The 22,945-nt window shown below is 33.8% G+C and overlaps 4 protein-coding genes across 9 annotated transcripts in view; 2 read left to right on the top strand and 2 right to left on the bottom strand.

Moving 5' to 3' along the window:
• LOC135082303 (cryptochrome-1-like) overlaps positions 1 to 8,655 on the top strand; it is a 30,086-nt gene extending 21,431 nt beyond the window's left edge. For both annotated transcript variants that reach the window (XM_063977101.1, XM_063977093.1), the window contains exons 9-10: positions 5,483 to 5,685; positions 6,220 to 8,655. In XM_063977101.1, the coding sequence (XP_063833171.1) occupies positions 5,483 to 5,685; positions 6,220 to 6,950 (934 nt within the window). In that variant the 3' untranslated portion in view covers positions 6,951 to 8,655. The remainder of the gene's footprint in view (positions 1 to 5,482; positions 5,686 to 6,219) is intronic.
• Positions 8,656 to 9,163: 508 nt separating this feature from the next.
• Positions 9,164 to 9,742, bottom strand: LOC135078551 (U7 snRNA-associated Sm-like protein LSm10). The gene is made up of 3 exons (XM_063973089.1): positions 9,597 to 9,742; positions 9,377 to 9,494; positions 9,164 to 9,301 (listed from the first exon to the last, which is right to left on the bottom strand). The coding sequence occupies exons 1-3, from the start codon at positions 9,740 to 9,742 to the stop codon at positions 9,164 to 9,166; spliced, it is 402 nt and encodes a 133-aa protein (XP_063829159.1).
• A 1,934-nt stretch (positions 9,743 to 11,676) lies between these two features.
• Positions 11,677 to 13,108, top strand: LOC135082269 (uncharacterized protein C9orf85 homolog). Of its 5 annotated transcripts, none has more exons than XM_063977057.1 (4): positions 11,677 to 11,714; positions 11,992 to 12,316; positions 12,547 to 12,641; positions 12,915 to 13,108. In XM_063977057.1, exons 2-4 carry the CDS (start codon positions 12,005 to 12,007, stop codon positions 13,069 to 13,071), a joined length of 564 nt encoding a protein of 187 aa, XP_063833127.1. In that variant the 5' UTR covers positions 11,677 to 11,714; positions 11,992 to 12,004; the 3' UTR covers positions 13,072 to 13,108. The 5 variants fall into 5 exon arrangements, with proteins under 5 accessions (XP_063833127.1, XP_063833150.1, XP_063833119.1 ...); XM_063977080.1 differs by having other exon boundaries at positions 11,690 to 11,709; XM_063977049.1 differs by having other exon boundaries at positions 11,690 to 11,805.
• A 2,339-nt stretch (positions 13,109 to 15,447) lies between these two features.
• LOC135082262 (golgin subfamily A member 4-like) lies at positions 15,448 to 22,945 on the bottom strand. The gene is made up of 8 exons (XM_063977038.1): positions 22,673 to 22,945; positions 22,073 to 22,145; positions 21,640 to 21,764; positions 21,449 to 21,547; positions 20,976 to 21,173; positions 20,700 to 20,783; positions 17,414 to 20,620; positions 15,448 to 16,954 (listed from the first exon to the last, which is right to left on the bottom strand). The coding sequence occupies exons 1-8, from the start codon at positions 22,754 to 22,756 to the stop codon at positions 16,931 to 16,933; spliced, it is 3,894 nt and encodes a 1,297-aa protein (XP_063833108.1). The 5' UTR covers positions 22,757 to 22,945; the 3' UTR covers positions 15,448 to 16,930.

Genomic DNA, 22,945 nt, shown 5'->3' with positions numbered 1-22,945 from the left:
GAGGTGTGGGACACGGAAGATATTAATTATTCGCGAAAACGACGCGTAGTCGGCGCGTGATAGCCTGCGACTGGCCGACCGCGGGGCGCGGGCGGCGTGGAGAGCCGAGCGAGTACGAAGTGCCGCGGAATACCACGATGTCCTAGAGCTCGCGCGGTTGTAGCGCGATTATTTGACTTCGTTACGCCTTACAAATATTTATTCTTTATTCAAAACTAGAACTTCTATCTACTCGTTAAAATACTTGTTTTGATGTTACATTTAATTAAATGAGGCTACACTCTGTTGCAATATCTCATAGGTAAATAGGTTTCAACTATCTTCATGTCATTTACGCCATTATACTTCTTCATTTACCTACCTTAAGAGCCATTTTACATTTTCGTGCGAATTTCTAAGATTTTGGAAGCATGAATTACTATCTTAAGCAACACCCAGAGATTATTTAATAACTGCGAAAGATAGGTCAATCCTTGGTGTTGACCATTAATGAAACGGATTTACTAAAACTCTTTTGCTTAATTCACAGTGCCCCATCTCCCACAACCATTTTACGGAAAAATTGCCGCAGACTCATTTTCAAAGTCCTGTATCTATTATTTATGCTCATATAATAAGCTTAAAAATATATAGTAATCATCGGACATATATTCTTGTAGTCCATTAATGAAATAGATTCTTCAATTTCATTACCATTATTGAGTAAAATCTAAAAATAATTTGGCAAATTTGAAGATTAACGTCACATTTTGATCGTAGTTTTTGGTTTAAAAACACAGCAATAACTGCAATAAAAGTATCCCAAAATAAAGAATATTCATTGTAAAATTGATTTCTACAGTTATTGTTTAAATATTAGTAACCACTTTGTCAAAATATTGATGTGAATAACAGTATAAATTACAATACGCAAGCCGATTAGCCGACATCGATTAGTATGGCGCGAGCGCCCGTCAAGGCAGGACCTGTGTCATTTTTCCCGCCGTGACGTTTACGTGCGTTCGTGTCGTGAAGCGGTGATTTGTACGGCGACCAAATGCATTTGATACTATGCCGAGAGGCTGTTTCGAGTCGGCCGGCCGAGCAGAAATTGAAATGATGAATTTTAATTTCTTTGACGGATCTGAGTGTAACTATGTATAATATGTAGGTACCATGTATTTAATTTAATAAATAAATAATAAAAAAGTATATCCATTATGCTAGCACCCTTAACACAAGCATATTGGTTGCCTACTTTTGGACTAGATGGCGCTGTGAAATTGTCCAAAGATTTGTTTATTTATTTATCCGCTTTGAGTTTTGTTTCGTGAAGAAGAAAAAGAAGCGTTTTGTTTCGAGACGGAAGCTTTGTTGTTAAATCTATACTAATAAAAGAGGAAAGATTTAATTGTTTGTTTGTTTGTTTGGAGGCAATAGGCTCCGAAAAAAAATTATTTCACGATTTAGAATCCTAATTTTTTTCTATGTAGGCTATAAAATATTTTCAAAAACTTTAGTCCAAAATCTTTGATAAAATTCTACGTTTAATAAATAAATTAGATAACATATTATTAATACTTTTTTTTTCAGTACGATTTTAGTACTTGTTTTTCAGAAATTCTACGATTTAACCCATTATAGACTAGCGGTCCCATATGGTACCACTTTTTTGTGTGTTTTAATTTGGCTCTATACATTAACACGTGAAAAGATGCAGTGCTCTGATTGATGCAAGTCGTAGCCAATAGATATGGTCTATGCTAATAGGAATAAAAATTGACAGTTATTCTTTTCAGTTGTGTGTAATTGATGATTGAAGTGAGCGCATCAAAATTTTCTCTTAAAAATTGACGCGCCATAAAAGTAAGTGATCATATTTTTTTTGTGTGATAGTGAAATACTGATTTGGTTACAATCTTGTATTCTCCATAAGTGCTTTTATTGTGAAATGGTGTAAAATTACGTCGATTGGTAATAATAATGGGAAATATTGTATGTCAAAATTACTGGTACCGTACGGTACCGCTAGCCGCTTACCGTGTCTTTTTAATTATTTTATGATTTTTAGTTTTTACTGTATTTATTGGGAAGTATGTGATATATTCAATGGTATATATGGTATACAGGAAGATAAAGTAAAATAGTTTCCTATACTTTACAAAACCATGGGTTTTTATTTATTTTAGATGTAACTTTCACAAACATTGGCAGTTTTGGAGGACGATGAAGGTCCCAAGACGAAGCAGAAATTTATAGAACGAACTCAAGATAATTGCAACTCTCGAACAATATCAGAGTATAGAAAATGTAACGTGGGGCTATGTGCAGCGTGCAATGCCAAGCTCCATTCCAAATTTTTGAATATTCAAAGATAAAAATGAATACTGCTTACCCAATATACAGCTTTTTTACATTTAATATCACTCCTGTTATTTGCTTGTATTTTAATACATATAATAATAATAATAAAATATATAATTTACCCAATTTTTATAAAGTCCATGATAAAGTTATGTTTTAACCAACTGACACGGTAAGAGGCTAGCGGTACCATATGGTACCAGCATTTTTTTTTCCAGATTACAGGTCGAATAATTTTTTTAATGCTTGTATAGCATTATGTAGACCATAATTATGAACACATTTCAAAAAAACAAAAATCTGACACTTTAAGAAAACTCAGTCTATAATGGGTTAACTAAACTTCTTAAGTGTTTATATTTTATGCATAATTTATTAACTTCTAAAATATACATATATCCTATTGATAGATGACGTGCTTCGTATTTTATTAAAATTATTACCTGACTAGGTTAAAAAGGTGTGGAATGTTATTTTGGAGATAACTTGGTTCCATAGAAATATAGAGAGATGCTAAGTAATGCGCTGAGTTCGAAACTCAGTGTCGTATTAGAAATTCACACACACAAAGAAATCAAATTATGTGCTCATTATCCACTGCGGTATCAGTATTCAACGTTCGAATAATCTTTAGTACTATGCAAGCAATATAAACTGTTTACATAATGACGTCGCTACTGTCATCATTGCTTTCACAAGCAATATGTTCCAATTTGTCCCTTGTTACATTTCCTTTTAGTTTCTGTGATCTGTGCTTGTTTCTAAGTTGATATCAATGAAATATTCCTTAGTACTTTTGATTTAATTTTTTTTTTTATTTTGACACGTGTTTGAAAAATCAAGGTCAGATAACAATAAAATAACAAGTGAAAACGTAACATTGCATTGCAACTCGCAATTTCGCAATATTGATGAGGAGATTCCATTGGAAAGTCTGTATTCATTCCTAGGATTCCCCTAACACCATCAAATTCAAGAGAATTCAAGAGAGTGCAGTTTCCCATCTCATGCTTATGGACCACGGTTTAAAATAGTGTGGTTGCATAGAGCCTGCAACGGGCAACCGCGTGCGCAGCTGCTCATACTAATTTTCGATACAAAAGTAAGTGTTGGCGCCCTCACGAGTTTTAACGGAGTTCTATATGGTAGCGGGAGTAGACTTAATGGAAATCTATGCTTCTCCGACGACCAGTTGTATGTGGAATACTCCAGAGTATGCGCACACAATAGCCTGGTGATTTTAGCACCTGAAGGAAAAACAAAAAAACATTGTTTACAAAGAAATCTGCGGCAGGTGTAGTGTTTTAATTTTGTTTTAGAAAGATCTCATAATTTTGTAAGTATTCAAATATTTAAACATAATAATTTGTAGATTTTATATCAAAAAATATATTAATCATTTAACAAAATTAATTTTCTTAGAATATTTTAATTCTATTAGAACCATTTTCCACTTCATCGCAGAAGAAGTCGCGGGCAAAAAGCTAGTATGAAATATGTAGTACTGCCCGCGGCTTCACCCGCTTGAAATTTAGTTTGTCACAGATCGTCATAAATTATAGCCTATACATTGTTATTCTGGTCGACGCCAGGGATGGATGAGCGTCGCTGTCGCTGACGACAGGGTCTTCTGGTTCAGGGTTCATGGCGTAGGTCTCAGTCAAAATGAAATCCACTCGTAGAAATTAATAAACTCAGTGTATTCACGAAAATGATTACACACAGCACTAGAGTCGTATCGGAACTGAGTGAACCAAAGGTCTTGCGATAGGAACGTCCGACCCAAGTGATAGTTGAACACAGACTGCCTAGTACTGCTGTACTGTACTGTAAAGTTTCATCAAAATCTGTTCAGTAGTTTTTGCGTGAAAGTGTAACAAACACCCAGACATCCACACAAACTTTCGTATTTATAATATTAGTAAGACTAGTAAGAAGTAAGATAGTAAGATGAATTAATTTAGTTATTTGTTTACTTATAATAATATTTATTTATTTATTTCTTAGCTCTGTCTGATAATGGATCTGGAGGAGATGCAATGGCCACCTCCGTAACAAAACAATAGAACCCTATGGAGTTTGGGCTTGTGTGATTCGCCTTGACGAATAGTTCGTATCCAGGGTCCGATGATGGAGCTGTAAGGGGGCAGATTTTTTTTTTCACTATGTGACTGTCTTTATTTTGTACTTAATATATATTTTACATATTATACCTATTCGTGTTTCATTATTCGTATCCAGGGTCCGATGATGGAGCTGTAAGGGGGCAGATTTTTTTTTTCACTATGTGACTGTCTTTATTTTGTACTTAATATATATTTTACATATTATACCTATTCGTGTTTCATTATGAATCGAAATATAAAAGACTTAATAAACTCTATTAAAAATTTAAATTAATTTATCAAGTTTGAATACCTCATTCTACCTTAAAATTAATAACTTAAATCAAGTCTTAATACGGTCACGGCTCAAGATTTTTTGTCCATTTCAGCGTTCTTTTTACTCTTTTGACGTTGCGTTGACAGCTTTTACCTAAATTCGCGCGGAATATTTTTGTGAAATGGCTCTTAAATAATAAACTGTGGCATGCAGATTACAGAATAACAAAAATAATTTTGTGTCACTAGAATAGGGATAGTTTAAATAATTTGCCATAGATAGCTCGATATTGACATATCGTCCCACAGTTGAATATAAATACTGTTTTGACACAACTAGGTGCAATTATTAGAAGAAACAGTAGCGGTGACGGTGGTTCGCATCCCGCCGCGTCGCGGCGTCGCTAAACTATTGTGATGAATCCACGTGTAGCACAAGCCTATTTAGCTTATTATGAGGGGTTAACTGGACTGTTAGTAATTTGTGCAATATAAATTACTATAGATCTAGTCTACGCTTAACTCACACAGTGCCTGAGTTCCGCTCCCATACCTTAGGCACTGAGTTATGCGCTCGCTAAAAACATTTATTTATTTATTTTCCACACTTATACTATCTTTACAGGTCAATAACCTAATGTGGTAGAATAAATTATTTTGTAGGCAGGTACACTGTATCTACTTACACTAATTACTTATAAAAAAGCGCGGCTCTTACGAATCTAACATGTCATTTACATGGCGGCCATTGTTCACAGACGCTACATTCCCGCGCTGAAGAACATGCCGACGCGCTACATCCACGAGCCGTGGGTGGCGCCGGAGTCGGTGCAGCAGTCGGCGCGCTGCATCGTGGGCCGCGACTACCCCATGCCCATGGTGGACCACGCCAAGGCCTCGCAGATCAACATCGAGCGCGTCAAGCAAGTCTACGCACAACTCGCTAAATACAAACCACAAGGTACCATAGCCTTACAAATCGTCAGCGGCGTCAAGCGGCGCGCGCAAGACCTCGAACGTTTGCAGACCAGTGCCGTTAAGATCCCGCGTAGTTTTATCCTTTCGCTGCCTTTGTTTTGAAGCGCTTTTGCATTTTTATCGCAGTCTGTGTTTAATTTATGGTTGAAATGTATAAAAATACTCTGAAATGAAATTGCTTATTGTTGGTAATCCATGTTGGGCGCCAAAAATTTCTTGGCGCCCAAAGTGGTGTCGTCATATTATTTTTATTATTGGATACTTTTTTACTTGTATGCGATAAAAATGTTTTTTGTTAAAAGTGTAAACTTTTAAAAATTTGTAGGTGTTTTTATATTTTGTTTTTAATTTCAAGCTATTTTTGTTAAGTTATTAATTGTTTGCAATTATTTACCTAGTTTAAATGAGCACAAAAGTTATTAGATGATATAAATGTGATGATGAAGTAGTACATTCGCCTAGTTATTTTTTAAATATTCTAACATGGCAGTGATGGTACTTTTTATTATCATTTCAGCTATATTGAATCCACATAATCTTCAGAGACCGAATGTAATGCAATCTTCGCCTAGTCCGACGTCCATAATCGCGAATATAAATCAGTCGAACTACTTGTGTAGTCAAGCACCGGACCCTCAGCCCACTACTGCATCAAAGTCGGACGGTTTCGATAAAGACGCGATTGTGTTCCAACATCCCAGTGGCAACTCGCGACGGGACGGCAAGCACACGCAGTTCAAGAAAGTCGTCATCGTACAAACACAAAGCACTAACGTCGCTCGCCCGCCGACTCCGGAACGCCCCAACCGTTGTTCACCGCAACCCAATTTCATCATCAATCTGGACGCATTCAAAACAAATCCAGGCATGGATACCACACAAGAACAAAGCAAACAAGACAACTATAACTTCAAGAACCTAGCCATCAATAATTACATACAAGATTATTCTAATACTTCCGAGTATCGGAACCAGCAGCTGAATAAAGAAGAGGCATATCAACAGGACGTCAAAACCAACAGTTTCGGTTTTCTAAAGCCAAAGTTCTACTTGTCCTACACGGATAACGGAGTTTCACGAATTGCAACCGCTCGTGCAGCGACACAAAATGAGATAAATAAAGAAACTGCAAGAGATCCGGAAAAAGAGAAGTCGGAAAGTAATTTGCACTCATCAACTATGCAGACTGCTGAGTTTCAAGAGTCTTCTAAGACTGTATATGACCCCAACACGAAAAACGCAGAATAGTGAAACTATATGACACAAACTGCATTATTGACAACTAATATTTTGTGCACTTATGCTACTGCCGCCACTGAAAAAGTGATACAATGAATGCAAACAATAATAAAAGGATATTTAGATAACATTTAACTAAAAAGGAAGCTGGATACATCATTCCTTATATCAATAGTACCTATCGTAATCCCTTATTTTTAAATAGGTGATTTATTTAGATCACGTTTGAATAAATTGTGCATAATAGTGTACTACTAAGGGTATATAAAACTTAACTAATTCTCCAAAAAAATTACTGTGTGTTCTCCAAATCTGTAAATTAATGTTAGAAAGAACTTAGCTCCATTTTTAGTTTCGGACACCATCGATCAAACCACCCTGCCCTGAGAAGATTAACGTAAAATGTTTACTCACTGATAATTCGAAAAAACTATTGTAATAAATTAATCATTACTACTATCAAAGAGAAACACATTAGTATGGATCTCATTGTGTCTTTATCGAGAGGTGGTGAATGGCACCATTTAATTGAATTCTATGTAAACTTCATTAATTTGACAGAAAATGCCTTGTGCCATTGTATGTACATTTAGGCCCGTATTATGAAACTACTCTCAATACTTGATTCAAACAGAAGCATAGGTTCAAGCCTGTGTGTGAAAAAGAGATGAAACTCGACCACAGGCTTGAATCTTGCTTGAGTTTGAACCTAGTTTTGAGTGTTGTTTCACAATACCGACCTAAAAATTATCCTGTAAGATTATAGTTAATACATAGAATAAGTAGTGTTAATGTTAGATTTGTTGTACTATAGTTATAAATAGATTTTATAGCGTCTAGTTGCTTTGGCATATACATCTATGACGAATTTGTACCAAAAAAATGGTGACAATACTATACCATATTATTTTAACTAAGCGTCTATACTGAATATTTGTGTGCATAGTGCAATCTCAGGAACATTGATATCTAAAGAATAAGATTGACTCTGATTCACAGGTAGTTAGAAATGTTTGCTCATTTATTATTATATTAAAATGTTACAAATTAACGTAATAATGATATTCAGATCAATATTACCTGAAGATGCCCATTAATTTTAATCTCAATGTAGAGTTATTCAAATTTTTCATAATAAACATAATTGTATCTCAAATAATGGCAACAGTTTTGTCGTATTATCTTAAGTAGTTACAGCTAAGCGTATATAGATGTGTTACCATTATCAGGATCTCACTTGGATGAAGAATATAAATTTGTGATGGTTTATGGGGATCGATACTGGCGATCAGTTTCGCCGAGTCACTTAGGCCGTGTCCCCATTAGGCGAACAGTGGGCGGCTATTAAAAGTCCGCCCATAAAGCGAGTAATATAATAATGTACCCCAATTTGCGGCAGCTTCAGTTCGCTGCTAACTTTAGACGTTGAGTTTGCGATCAATATCACCGATTACGTAATAGGAAAAATTTGCCAACGGATACTCAGCCGCACACAGTTCGCCTCATGGAGACACTCCCGAGACTAGAGATTAAGATAGTAACAAATCCGGAATCGCACCCTGTTCAATCCATCCACAATTGATTGGTTTTGTAATAAATAAATAATGTTTCTATTTTCCAGATTTATTTATTATTTAGTATGCTGTTGTTTTTAGTCAATGTGATGTGTTATTATTGTCATATATTTTATTAATAAATAAATACTTGTCATAAATGTTATTTTTCATTGCACTATACCACCTTAACTAGAGTTATCCATTCAATCCATAAGTTTCGGATACATGATCACAGGGGGAAATGCAAGAGAAGCTTGCAGGATAAATTAGCCCAAACTCCTTTTAGAACTTTTCACTATTTCTTAGTTTAAAAATAGAATGCCTTGCCACTCTACTGATGATCTTAACCACTTTACTGATAGTGGCTGAATTGTTGCCACCATATTTTGAGCTTTATTGACATAACATAATTATGGTTCAAAACCAATGAAAACATTCCTTTTTTTTCCATAAACAGATCCAATCATATAATTGTAATTCAGTTTGATACATAAAATTAAATACTTTGATAAGAAAACCAAATAAAACCCTTTTTAAATAATATATTGTTTTAATGCTCTAACAATCATGTTTAACATTACATACAAATTCTGCTTTTGTAGAGTATTGTAAGTACTAAAAAGTATAATACCACTATCCAATTATGAACCAGTTATTATCCAATTATTATTCTAATAAAGCAACTGTTTCCATATGACGTTGCAGTGCCTTCTTTGCTTTTCTTGATTTTTCAATAGGTTTCTTATCTGGAGCTTTCATTCTAGTTTTACTCAGTTCTTTATTAATTGTTGGTATAATAGGCATCTAAAGGGAAACAACATTTTAGTAAACAAAAACAAGCAATAACATTTTTTCTATTCTTGTGTGATTATTACTTACAGTCTCAGGTATATGCACATATCTAATATTACGAGCTTGAACAAATAAAGTCTCAAAGGCATATTCATTTTCTTGAGGGTCGACAAAAACAGCATTTGATAAAGAAATATTCATGTAACTGTAAAGAAAAAATAGGTACTAAAGTAACTCAAATAAAGACTAGAGTATAGGTGCCATTTTTATAAATATATTTTTTTATAATCAACATTCAATAGCTCACCCATCTACTGCAGTAACAAGACCACAAATAGTTGAATCATTTCTAAGATCTAGTGTTATATTTTTTCCTTCTAATGATTTTACTAAACATAGTAAGGTGTTATGGTAGAAAAACTTTTCTTTAGAAGTACCAGTAAACTTAAACATGACTCTGAAATTATAAAATATGATTAGTAAGCAGGCATTTTAGGATATTAAACACTATTGGCTGTTACTAAAAACATTTATTGTTTTTAATATAATATGATATACCTATATACTACTCTGATAAAACATCACACTGTAGTTCTGAGAACTTTATAAGCATGCAATTCTATTTTTGTTTCACTATAACCAATCTGGCATCTGGTTTTGACTTTATTTCTAATTCTGCTTTTGTAACATTCCACTCATTTTCATTTCTTTCTGCCCAAAAATAATAAGTTCCCCTATCTTTAGGTCCTGATACAGGAATTTGATATCTGGCTGTTTGTTCATCACAAAAGTTATTTTCAGGGTCTGTTAATTTAAACCGTTTATCCTTGATTGGCTCTCCGAGATAGTGAACTGCACCTGGATGAGTCCGTAGCTTTTTCAAAGCGTCTTTATAAAAATTACAGTCTCTAACTCTATCCACCATTACACTTTGCAAATAGAATCCAGTAGTGCTGACTATTACACCACCCCACCCAGCAATTTGTAAAAGTCTCATATTTGAAATAGTCATGGCAATTTATCAAACCTGTAAATAAACCGAATAGGTACACAAAATCTTCTTGGATCTTTGCAGGGAAATCCGAAAATTCCAGTTGTATGTTGTATGGTTGTATTCTTTTTCCAAGTTTGGAAACTTTAGAATATTGTAAAATGTTCTCAATTTGAATGAATTATAGCACAGAACAGAAGTATATGTACCTATAAATAGTCAATTCAATTTGTGTGATGAAACTAAAACAAGTTAAAAATCGCTAAAAACAGGCTTTTTGAGGTTAGAATTTTAGAAAACAGATGGATGACAGCCAGCTGACAATCAATTGACAGCAAAATTACAGATTAACAAAATAGAGATTAACGAACGAACGACCGTCATTTGACTTTGGCCTTATTTCCATTAGGTCTCTTGGTCGGACCCAACCGAGATTCGGTAATTCTAGTAGCTTTTTGTATGGAAATCATGGACTCGCTGGAAATTGGGCTCTAACCGAGACAGTCGCGTAGTCACTAGATGTGAACTCTGACCGAGAGTTGGATCCGACGACCTAATGGAACTAGGCCTTTATGTTGTCTTGCTTAAAAAAAAAAATTGACATTGTTGACAACTTCCACAGATATGGATAGATGCAGCATGTGTCAAAAATTGTATGAAGCCGAGCGTGCCACTTTTTAAACGTCATTAGTGTCATTTTAGCGAATTTTAGTGATTGCCGCAACGTAAAAGTAATCGTATCATCGTACTGCATTTGCAAAGTCATCGAATGATATCGTGTGACTCGATTCGAAAATTAATTAATTCCGATAAAACTGATAATTTGCTAAATACAAAACCAAAAACATCTTTATTTACCTTTTTAAAATAAATTAATTCCTTCAAATCGTCAAATCTCGTTATTTTTTTTACCCTACCAGCGTTTCAAGACATAAATTTGTCAAGTGCATGAATACATGCATCAGTGTGTGTCTTATTGTTATGAGTAAGTACGGTTCCTTGGGATCGGTATGAGTGCACCACATACAGGGACCATGGTTTTAACTCTTAAGAGTACATCGCAGGATATGTATTAAAAACAATGCTACTTTATACTTCTTCTACTGCTACTTTATTCTAATTAATTATTTGTTACTTGTGCTGTTAATTATAATTCTCAATCCGTAAATAATTTCTTCTTTCTACCGTGTTCGTCGTACTACTGTCCTCGTAAAATCATCGTAACCGATTGTTGTAATCGGATTACATGAACATCACTCGACCATGTATGTCCATTTGGACATATCGGAATGGCACGCTTTGACGATCAACTTGCTGTATCTACTCTAATCCATATCTGTGACAACTTCCTATGTATTACTTTTCTCTATGTTAGAGAGTATGTCTAAATCACAGGTCTAAATACAGAATGGCCGCACGCAATCATTGAGTGAGGTTATGTTATATTTTTTATTTCAGTGGTTAAGCTAAAAATACGCATTATTACAATTGTCCAGCTGAACTGCAAGTTGTTAACATTACTTAGGTCTGTGAATAATATCTACTATCAAAGAATCAAGCCACTTGTGATTCTTTTTGTGCACAAAACAAAAATCACATTTACCAATGCTAGCAGCAAGTGGGTGGTCAACTGGTGCTTATTTTGCATTTGTGTAGTCCCGACTGATCCCTGCTAGTGTATGTAAAACATGATTTATTTAACCCATTTCAGGTTTCATGTAAAAATGAGTACTTCACGAGGCAACACAACACGACAAAGACCACAGAAATACCAAAATAAAACAGCTTTTAAAAATGACTTGCATGATACAAGCCACAGGACTAAAATTATAAATTCATTAGATATAACTGGAGTGTGTAAACGCTGCAAAGATATCATTGAATGGAAAATCAAATACAAAAAATATAAACCACTCACAGCACCACGGAAATGTGTTAACTGTGAACAAAAAACTATAAAACATGCATATCACATGTTATGCAGTAAATGTGCTACTGAAAAACAAGTGTGTGCTAAATGTTGCAAACCAGCTGATGTAAGTTTATTTTGTCATGTTTGAAGTATAAGTAGGTACCTTCAATAGCTCATCAAGGTGTTACCACAAAATGTGAAACTTCCTCAAAACTAGGACACTTTGTACATCACAAAAGTTACTGAAAATCTAATGCAATATACTAGAGCACATTTATCTCTTATAGATAATCGAAATTACCTTAACAATAGTATTTTGTAGCAGTTTTAAAATTTATGATTGATTTATTACAGAGTCCAGACGAAGAAAAGGTAGATGAATCACAAAATACAGCTATACAAAGTATGTTAAAAGGTTTACCTGAAAGAAAAAGGAGGACTATACTGAGGTATGTATATTTTTTTATGGTTGGGTCACAAAGAATCACTTTATTATAAAAAAAATCTACTCAACCAATTCATCAGTTCATTAAATGAACTAAATTTTAGTCTTCACTGTTGAAACACAGCCTTCTAAGTTACCAGAGGCAAATGGATATCAAGCTCCTACTCAACTTTCATATTTAAAAGCCTAACTAACTAGCCTTTACTATTATTGTATGATGTGTGCCAAATGAGAAATGATAATATAAAATTTTTAAATTCATAAATAACTTTTTCAGATATTTGAACAAACAAGGTAGTGACCAACAGAAGACCAGTATTGCTCACTTGGAAAAAATGATACAAGAAATGGACAAAATGGCTTTAGAAGATGATTTAGATGACTTTTTTAGTGATGATGATCCAATCAGCAGTGACAATGAAGGAAAAGAATAGATATTAATTATATGGAATATATTTTATTTAAAAATTATGTTGCTACATCATTTTATTTTATACAATTTTCTAAATAAATTAAATTTTCCTTACACCTTAAATTGGACAGCAAGACCCATGATAAAAAATCTTAAGTTTATAACATTAATTGAGAAAAGATAAAGATAAGTGTAACATCAGTTGCTCTTGATGGCATTCCATTCTTAATGATTTTTTTGTGAAAATGCATTTTATAGAGAGATGGTTTAATTTAAACTTTGCAAGGTTTGTAAAGGTACATCTACATCTCTTCATGTCTGCCAAACTACAATGACAATCTGAATATTTAACCCTTTTACTGTTCACATATCAACATGTTTGTTAAAATAAGTAAAATTGTCATTGGATAAAGCAAAAGCTGTTTACTTACTATATCCTTAGATTAATAAAACCTAGATAGATAGTCAGTGCACGAAAGGTGAGGCAGTTTTTAGGGAGCCGGCACGGCTCACCCGTAAACGTCACATGAACTGTCAAAGTGAAAAATTGGTAAACACGTCCGACTTATTTTAATTAATTAAAACGGTTTGTGCTGTGAAAGGGTGTCTAAAATACATCAGAAAAACGAAAGAAAGTGACCAGTGTTACATTTCATAAGTAAGTACTACAATTCGACGCGTATTTTGCTTGAATTTGGCTCTCAAAAATTAAATACGGGAATGATACCAGTAACAAGAAAATTTATTTCCCAATTGTTCGCCGTAAAAATACACTTCCTTTTTTATGAAATCGAGACTTTTAAGTCGATTTATCTTATTGTTATTAGGTAGGTACTTTGAATTCAATAAATAAGTAAGTACATGATGCGTTTTGTTTTTGTTAATTATAAAACAATTAAAAACGTATTAAAAATTTCCCTACTTTCGGGAAAATCGCCTTCACTGTCTACACTCCCCAACAAAATTGACACTAATGACATAAGATTTTTGCCTCACTCTTGACGAAGCGTTTGTATGAAGACTATCCATCTAGGTTTTATTAATCTAAGACTATATCTTTTCTTATTGGAAATAATATGGCATAACAAATCTAGTACATATATTATGTAATTGATGTGACAACTTCACAATCAATGATACACATCATGGAGTTACAGGATTAAAAGAAGGTAAAAATTAACATGAACATGTGCGGTAAACGCAAAATTCTAACTCATCTCTCAAAAGTGTCTCGCAAAACTGGCAAAATTAATAAATAAAATCACACAGTTGTTAACAATTTGGAATATTGTATGTATTACTACTGCTTAGTTGTTTTATTACAACTAAAAGCATTTATTCACTCATTTGAATAGATGATGTTGCAATAAAGTTGTAATTGTTATAAACTATCTCAGTTATAATAGGCCCTCTTGTTATTTCTCTTTTAATATTTTTTCCCAACAAATAATATAAAATTTAACTAGCAAATAATATGGATGTAGACAACTTTTTAAGATTAGATATTCGTTAGGAGTGTGAGTTCCGCCGTGTAGGTAATATAATATTCCGTACAAAATCTATAGTCCGATTTTTAATTCGACGGAATTCTGACAGCTGTCATTTTTTGACAATTCAGATGTAATAAGCCTTTTTTGCTTTGAATTATTAATAAATAATATGAAATGAAATTTCATCAACTACAACTTACAAGAATGAACTATTGTTTGTTTCGTGAATTCAATGTACACTAATTATTATGTACATTTTAGAGATTAAATAGAAAAAAACGTGTTTTTAACACAGTAAAACAACATATTAACATAAACGAAAATATGTATTGATCATCAATCATCATTATCGTCATCATAATCAACTTGGATTATAAAATTGGCATCTTGTTAAATTGATTATTTTATGAAGCTAAGATTTTATTAACAAAAGGATTTTCATAAAAAAGGTTTGTAACCCATGGATTATTGGCCAGGGAGTCCAGTAATAGAAAAATAATTTCCCAATATTTTTTGTAACTTCTAAAATATGATAATAAAAATTTAAATAACCATTTTGAAATGATCAGTACATTTTTAAGCCTTAGTTTTTTAAGTGAAACCTTAAATTCAAGAAAGGATTATTTTTTAATTTGTGAAAATGCTCTCCATCCTTAGTGGGAATGTTTCAATGTTGGCAACACTTCTGAAATGTCAAAATTCCGTCGAATTAAAAATCAGAGTTTAGGAAGAAATAGTGTTAGGCCGCTTTCACATTAGGGCGTGAGAAGCGCGACAGCAGCGTTTTTATAATGTGAAGGCAGGCATCCGATGTCATATAACGCGAAATTATCGGCAGCGCATCTGTCGCGCGTTTGCCGCGCTGTTAAAGTCGCCTAAATGTGAAAGCGCTCTAAGGCCTCAGCCTCGAACTTAGCGGGCAGCGGGGCGGCGGCGGCGGCGGGGTGGGAGCGGCAGGATCTTATGCGTAAAATCAAATAGACCGGTTCTCGAAAACAGCGGCGCGGGAGCGGGGCGGCAGCGGGCAACGAGCGGGCAGCGGCGAGGGAGCGGGCAACGAGCGGGCAGCGCACTCCTTCTTTTGCCCACAGTAAATCGAGCGTTAGGAATAAATTTGAATCGAAATAAAATTGTCGCCGTTGTTCAGACATTTCGTTTGCGAATAAAAACAAATATCTCGACAACACAACCCCGAACACAACACTTCGCCGCTAAAGCGCCGCGCGAGCTGCCCGCTTGTTTCGAGAACGGGTCTGCGTTGCCCACCCCGCTCCAGCGCCGCCGCCGCTCCCGCCCCGCTACCCGCTAAGTTCGAGGCTGAGGCCTTAGAGCAGCTCATAAGTTACTTCAATTGACTGGTGATGTCTACATCCCTATTTTACTCAAAAATATAACAAATTACAGTACTTAATTATATTATTTACAAAAATCTATACAATACATTACAATTAGATACATTACGCTTTAGTCTTCGGTGAATACATATTCTATTAATCCTTTTTAATATTAAATTATTTTTGCCCTGGTTGCTTCTGACTGAGCGTCATAATTTACTAACAGGTGGTTTAATTAAGGCATTTTGCTGTTTAATTCTCATTACTAACCAAATATATTGATTTAAATTTAACAGTCTCAGTTTTTTACCTGCCTTTTATAGTAGATAAGGAATCTAAAGGATAAAATAAATCACGGTAACGGTCGTTGAATGTATTCTATGACAAACCCTTTAACATCATTGAGCATTGAGCTTCTAATTAGGGTGTACGTGTAAAATGTGTACTTTATGACTACATGATTTTCTTCAGCAAGCAAACTGTTATTTTGGCAGTGATTTTAATATGCTGTCGATATTATAATCCAAACCTTCAGCAAATTGCATGATTCGTCATATTCGAGGGGGACGGAACCCGTGCGCAAGAAATTATGTAAAAAGATAACTATGTTCCTCTGTTTTATAACTGAAATAAAACAGATAATTTAGGATACCTAATTTATCCTTAAAAAGATTCGACGCCGTTTGTAAAATAACGAATCATGCAACATTAAACAACATTGCCAAAAATAAATTAAGCTTAATACCTACAACAATAACAAATATTTGTCTATGCTTTAATCTGTGATGTAGCGGTTCGCCACATTCAAGCAATAAAGGCATCCCTAACACGATGATTTTCTAGCTTATAAACCTCTAAATTATTGCTCCTTCCTCATGGCAGCCAACGTGTTAACATTAATCCTAAAATGTACATACCTCATTTTCATTGTTAAATATTAATTTTGTATCATTAGTGAACCTTAGTAAATAATATGGACTTATCTATCGATTGTAAAACTTGTAAATAACCAGCTATGAGCTCCCAAAGGAATGTTCCAATGTTGTTACAATCGATATCACAACAAGCCGAGTTGTCGTAACTGAAACAAAAACAACAAATTAATGATGTACAAAATCTGACAACTAAACAATGCCGTATGTATACCATAGATGGACAGCTTGAGCTGGCCGGCGATCACAAGACTACGTGAAACAGACTGCTCGTGCAGTCAAATTCAACTGCTTGCCATTGATAACTGCTGCAGCAATTAGTATCCCACCAAAAACATAAATGTAGAAAAGGAGATATTACACTCGGCGCTAGCTAGCCAGTTCCTTTGCTAGAACTTGGCTTGACACGATGCCGCGTGTCTAGATCGTAAATCAAAGAAGCGAGCGGAAAGTAACTGCGCGAGAGCAGCAGTTGACAGCTCCATCAGTTAGTGTATGTCTGGAGATTGCTTGGCCGCACGAAAAAATTTCAAAGTAACAAAATTGCTAGTGTTTGCGCAGACAACATATTCACAATGGCTAGAATATAAAAAAAGAAGTACACTTACAATTCCTTGTCGTTCTTTTTCCTTCTGAAGAACTTGTTGGGTTTGTTTATCATCGAATTTCACGACAGCTGCTAAAACTTTCGCTAATGTAACGGAATGTGTTCCTGATCCAGTGAGATATTCGTAGAGAATATTTTTCAAATATTCTAGTTCAGTGTTTTCTTGCAAAGAATGTAAATGTCTCAGGCTAACAAGAGCTTCGTCCAGTCTTCTTTCAAGTTTTTCATTAGTCAGTTTCAGTTTTTCATTATTACCTTGTATTTGTTGCATGTTTCCATTTATTGATCGGTTCATTTGTTCTAGAGTAATCAATTTCTCTTCAAGATTGTGTTTAGTTCCCAGTAAACTATTATACTTCTCAATTGTGACTGTATCAGTATCGTTGTTATTTGTAGACTTTTTGGTCTCAGCATAGTTCTGAGACTGTAACTGATCTTTTAATTCAAGATTTTCTTCAAGTAGTAATGAGTTTTCTCTTGTTAAATCATCAATTTTTTCTTTGTCTGCAAGAGCCTCGTTTTGCAGTTCTAATAGTTCACTGGCTTGATAGTCAGTTCGAGCGGTATTTTCACTAGAAGCAATCAATTCTCTCAATTTATCATTCAAAACTCCATTTTCTTTCGATATTTTTGCTAAATATGACTGAAGTCCTTCTACATCAGATTGAAGTCGCCTGTTTTCTTCTTTGATTGCGTCATAGTCATTTTGCAGTTCGTTGCACTTGGATGTAATTTCATTTACTTTCTGCAAATTGTCTTCTGTTATTTCTGCGTTTCTGTTTGTTAGCTGCGTATTTGCTTCTTTCAACGATGTAATATCTTCTTCATATTTGGAATTTTTAATATTCAGTTCATCAATATTATTTAATAACGACATAATTTCATCATTATCTTTATTAGTAGAACTACTATTAGTATTTGTTTGTATATTTATTTCGGTTTGTATGTCTTTGTTTATAAGTTCTTTAGCTTGTTCCTTCTTTTCTAATATCTCTATAACAGAACTTAAACGATCTTTTTCTTGCTCCATATCGGCGTGTGACTTCCGTACTTCATTTAATTCTAACTCAAGATCTTTGACATTGTTAGCGATGTTTTCGCACTGCTTTTGCAGTGAACTGTTTTCTTTCTTCAACTCTGTCACCATTTCATCCAAATCTACAACAAAGCCTTGTTTCTCTTCTAAAGCTTGTAGCAATTCTTCTTTTTCTGAATTTAATAAATTGATAAGTAAGACATCGTCCCTGTGCCTTACTTTGCGTTTTTCTACTTCTGTATTTAAAATCACGTTTTCTTTTTCAATCTTATCGAGTTTTTTAGTTAATGTTTGTTTTTCATCTTGAATTACTTTCAACTTTTCTAGGGCTTCCAAACATTGATTATTATCATGATCTATTGCTGTTTGTAGTTGTAGACATTTACTTTCAACTTCCTCTAGTTTTTGTATCATGATTTGTTTATCATTTTTGACAGAATTCAATTCATCAGCGGCAACATTACACTTACCAACAGTATTTTGTAATTCTTGTTGTAATTCCAATTTCTCACTGGCATTTAATTGAATTTTAGAAGTCAAAATTTGATTTTCAACTTTGACGGCATTCAATTCTTCTTGACAATTCGAAAGTTTTTCTGTGGTAGATTTTGCATCCTTCTGTAATGAGTTGTGATCGTTTTCAAGTTTATCGAAGTTATTCTTTAATATTTCATAGTTCTTGGAGAATACATCAAGCGAAGCTACGTTTTTACTAATTTCAGATATAATTTCATCCGCAATGACTGCTTTAAACGATCTGGTTTCATCAGATATAAGTTTTATACTGTTTTGCAATTCTTTCACTTTAGCAGCTATTGATCCCCAATTTGTAATAGTTTTTTCATTTTGGGATACATTCTGACGCAAAACAGAGTTTTCTTTTTTTATTTCCTCCAATAAATCATGTAACTCTGAATTTTGTGATTGAACCAATTCATGATTTCTTAAAAGTTTCTCAATTTCCGACTGTAATTTTACCAATTCCACTCTTTCGTCTTGAATTTCAGATTCCAAATTGTTGAATTTAGCTTTCCAAAATTCTATTTCATCAAGTAATTGTTTCTGAGCTGTTTCATCTAGACTTGAAGCATTTTCTTTTTTTAGTGAAACAATTTCCTTTTCCAAGTGGCTAACCTGTGAGCTTTTCTTAGTATTTTCTTCAATAAGTAATGAATTTCTATTCTCTAAATAACTGTTTCTGTCAATCATAGCCAATTTTTCAGCAGTTTCCTGTTTCATTTGTAACTGCAGACATTTTATTTCTTCCTCTGATTTCACTTTTGTTTGTTCTAAAGATTGGCATTTTTGCGAAAGTACGAGAATTTGGGATTCCATTTCAGTTATTTTAGCTTTATTCAAATTTGATTCATTAACTTCATTGTTTAATTTCGAGCGTTCTTCTTCTAGTGCTGCTATACTAGTTTTATAGTCATTAACTATTATGTTGAGAGATTGGAGTTCTTTTTTAGCAGCAGATAAATGATCTTTTAATGATTTTATTTCTGCTTCTTTACTTTCAAGTTCTTTGTGAATACTAAGTTTGTTTTCAGCTAAAGAAATTGCATATTCCTCTTCCCTTTTGCTGAATATTTCGATTTTACCCTGCAGTTGTTCTATTTCTTCTTTTGATTTAAGAAGGTCCATTTCTAGTGTAGATAGTTCTTTTGTTTTTGCAAAATCATATGTGTTTACTTTATTGTGAAGCTCTTCATTTGTTAAAGTAAGTTCTTGAATTTGTTGTTGTTTCTCAATTAACTGAGGTTCAATAGCCTTCAGCTTCTCATTCTCTTTTATTTGATTTTCAAGTTCGGTTGATATTTTTTTCAGTTCTGTAGTCAACTGCGAATTTTTTTCTTTGCTGCTCTTAAGTGACTCTTTGTACTTGTTCAGTAGTTGTTCCATTTTTTCAATTTTATTTGAGACAGATCCCACGTCGCAAGTGGTCATGCCTTCATTATTTGATGGCTTTATATCTTCAGTGTCAGGTGATAGATTGATCAATTGAACATCATTTTGATCTTTTTTATTTGCTTCTACTACAGGTTCTTGAACCGTTGCAGGTTGATTGTGACTATCTCCAATATTTTGTAGAAGTGAAATTTTTGTATTTAGCGCTTCTATTTTCATGTTCCTTTCTTCGATGTCGACGCGTAAAGCTTTCTCTAAATGTGCCTGCAAATTAAAAATAACAATGATGCATTGACATTTTTGGTGGGTTTATTTAATAGATCATAAGCAAAAATCTTCTTACCTTGGCACTTTGTTCTAGTGAGCATTGTTCTCTAAGTTCTGATATTCTACGTAAAGCTTTGTCTTGCGTCTCTACTAATACACTCTGAAATAAAGGTAAATTATGTCAGTCATCATCTTAAAATTTTGGGGTACGAACATTCTGTTAATTTAATATTTATTACATTAGAAGATAATGAATGTGATACTATTGAATTGATTATTCCACAATTTTTGCAATGATTCAATTTAAATAATTGCAGTGTTCATACGACAGCATTTTTTAAATTTTACTTACCCTAGCTTTAGCATTTTCCCTTTCTAGCAGTTTATAATGGCGAGCAAGATCAGCGTACTGTGTCCTGTATTTCGTGTATCTTTCTTGTGTTCGCCTATATGCTGCATACAGTTGTTCCTTAGTTACTCTATCCAGACTTACTGCACCAGTAGAGAAACCTCTTTCTTCTGCTTCACTGGCAGATACTTCCATATCAGACTAAAATACAACAATACGAATTGGTTTCTACATCTCAAAATAGATTCCCCACGAGTAGCAACCCAGACATTATTGTTTAAAAAATACATTACTGAGTTGCTACTTACAAGGATTTAATTTCATTCTTCATTGGTTGAAGTAGCTATTCTACAGATATTTAGCATCAGTACAGCAAGGTTTATTACTAATGCATGCACATTGATAGCAAGCCAAAAGTAATTATCATTAGAGTGTAGCATTATCAAAGTGAACAGTTACAAAAACATATTATTTACCTGCAGATGGTACATTGAAGGACTTTCATAGCTTGGAAGGCGAAATGAGATATCACTTGTAAAAGAACTATTAGATAGCCTTCTTTGTCTTTGATTGTCCTGTAACAAGATAAGTTTGATTACATAAAATCTGCTTAAAACATAAACACAAGATGTTTAAAAAGGATTAATTATTCAGTTTTTTTTATTACCTCATGATTCATTGCAAAGTTCATAGATTCTGAACTCTGACCTGGTTGCATAAGAGAAACTTCTTGAAATGAATTTGTTTGATTGGTTGATGTTGATGGTCTAAGTGTTTGATTTGATTGATTCTCTGAAAACAAATAATTCAATAATTACTGTAGGCTAATACTGAAATGGTCATGGAATTCGTAACTTCTGAGATACCTAGTGGTAAAAAAAAACCTCATAAAAGTCATTTATTTATGCAAGTAGGCTTTATTAACCCTACCACTGCTTCAGGACAATAAGTGGGCCAGTGTTGAGAAGTAGCAGCGCAAGAAACTCGGTCACTATTGTCAGCCACTTTTTCAAGGGTTTACAGACTTTAAAATATACTTCTTCTGTCTACAGTCTTGCTTGGAAAACTTGATATTATATTTGACTAAGTGTGAAACTTACCATTATCACCAATAGAGAACAAATCACTATTTGTAATGTCGGATATGCTGCTTGATGCTGATGTAACGGCAGCCTTAAAACATAAAAGTAGTTTTAGTATAACATAGATGATTTATTTGCTTCTAATAGCTTCCAGGTTGGCAATGACTAAACTAATGCACAAAGTTACTTCAAAAATTGACATTTAAATCATTGTAAGTATGCCATGAGTGCTGATCAGTGCGAGACAATAACTTTTGCATTGTTCTGGAATCTCGGCATACAACTAGTTAATTCAATTTATCAAAAACGAATGGAAGTGTCATAAACTCTTTTAACTTTTACCTGAGATATGAAGTGGTTAAGGAGATAGTATTGCTTTTCAAATCCAGAAAGATACTTTCTTTTTGCAAGCAACTTTACAATATTATCTTCACAAAAAACTTATCAAATTGCAGTCCCTTGGTATTGTTAAATTGTACTGTTTAATTAAACAGGTACTGTGTCAAATAATATTCACCTATTGACACAATGAGCACCGACAGACTGATGAGTTTGAGAGCCAAATGTGGGAACAGATTACCTACAACTACAAAAAAGATAATAATAAATCAATAATACCTGTGCAGCTTGTGCGAACTGTTGGATTCTTTGCGGTGATGATTTCACTTCTTCAGCGAGTTTGTCCTTTAATTTTTTGAACATTTTTATTGTATTCTGTCACTATCATTGAATTCCCAAACACACCCAAATCGATACCTTTGGAAATATTATAGCACTTTTATTTTTATCCCTGCTATTTAATGTTGATTTTTATTGTTTTAAGGGTCAGTGTATTTATTATTTCATTCTAATTTTATTCACATTCGAGATTTACGATTACGTTTACGAATC

This window comes from Ostrinia nubilalis, chromosome 2 (genome assembly GCF_963855985.1).
Source record: "Ostrinia nubilalis chromosome 2, ilOstNubi1.1, whole genome shotgun sequence".
Lineage (NCBI taxonomy): Eukaryota > Metazoa > Arthropoda > Insecta > Lepidoptera > Crambidae > Ostrinia > Ostrinia nubilalis.
Note: the sequence above shows the minus strand (reverse complement) of the source record. Positions and strands in the feature narration are given on the sequence as shown.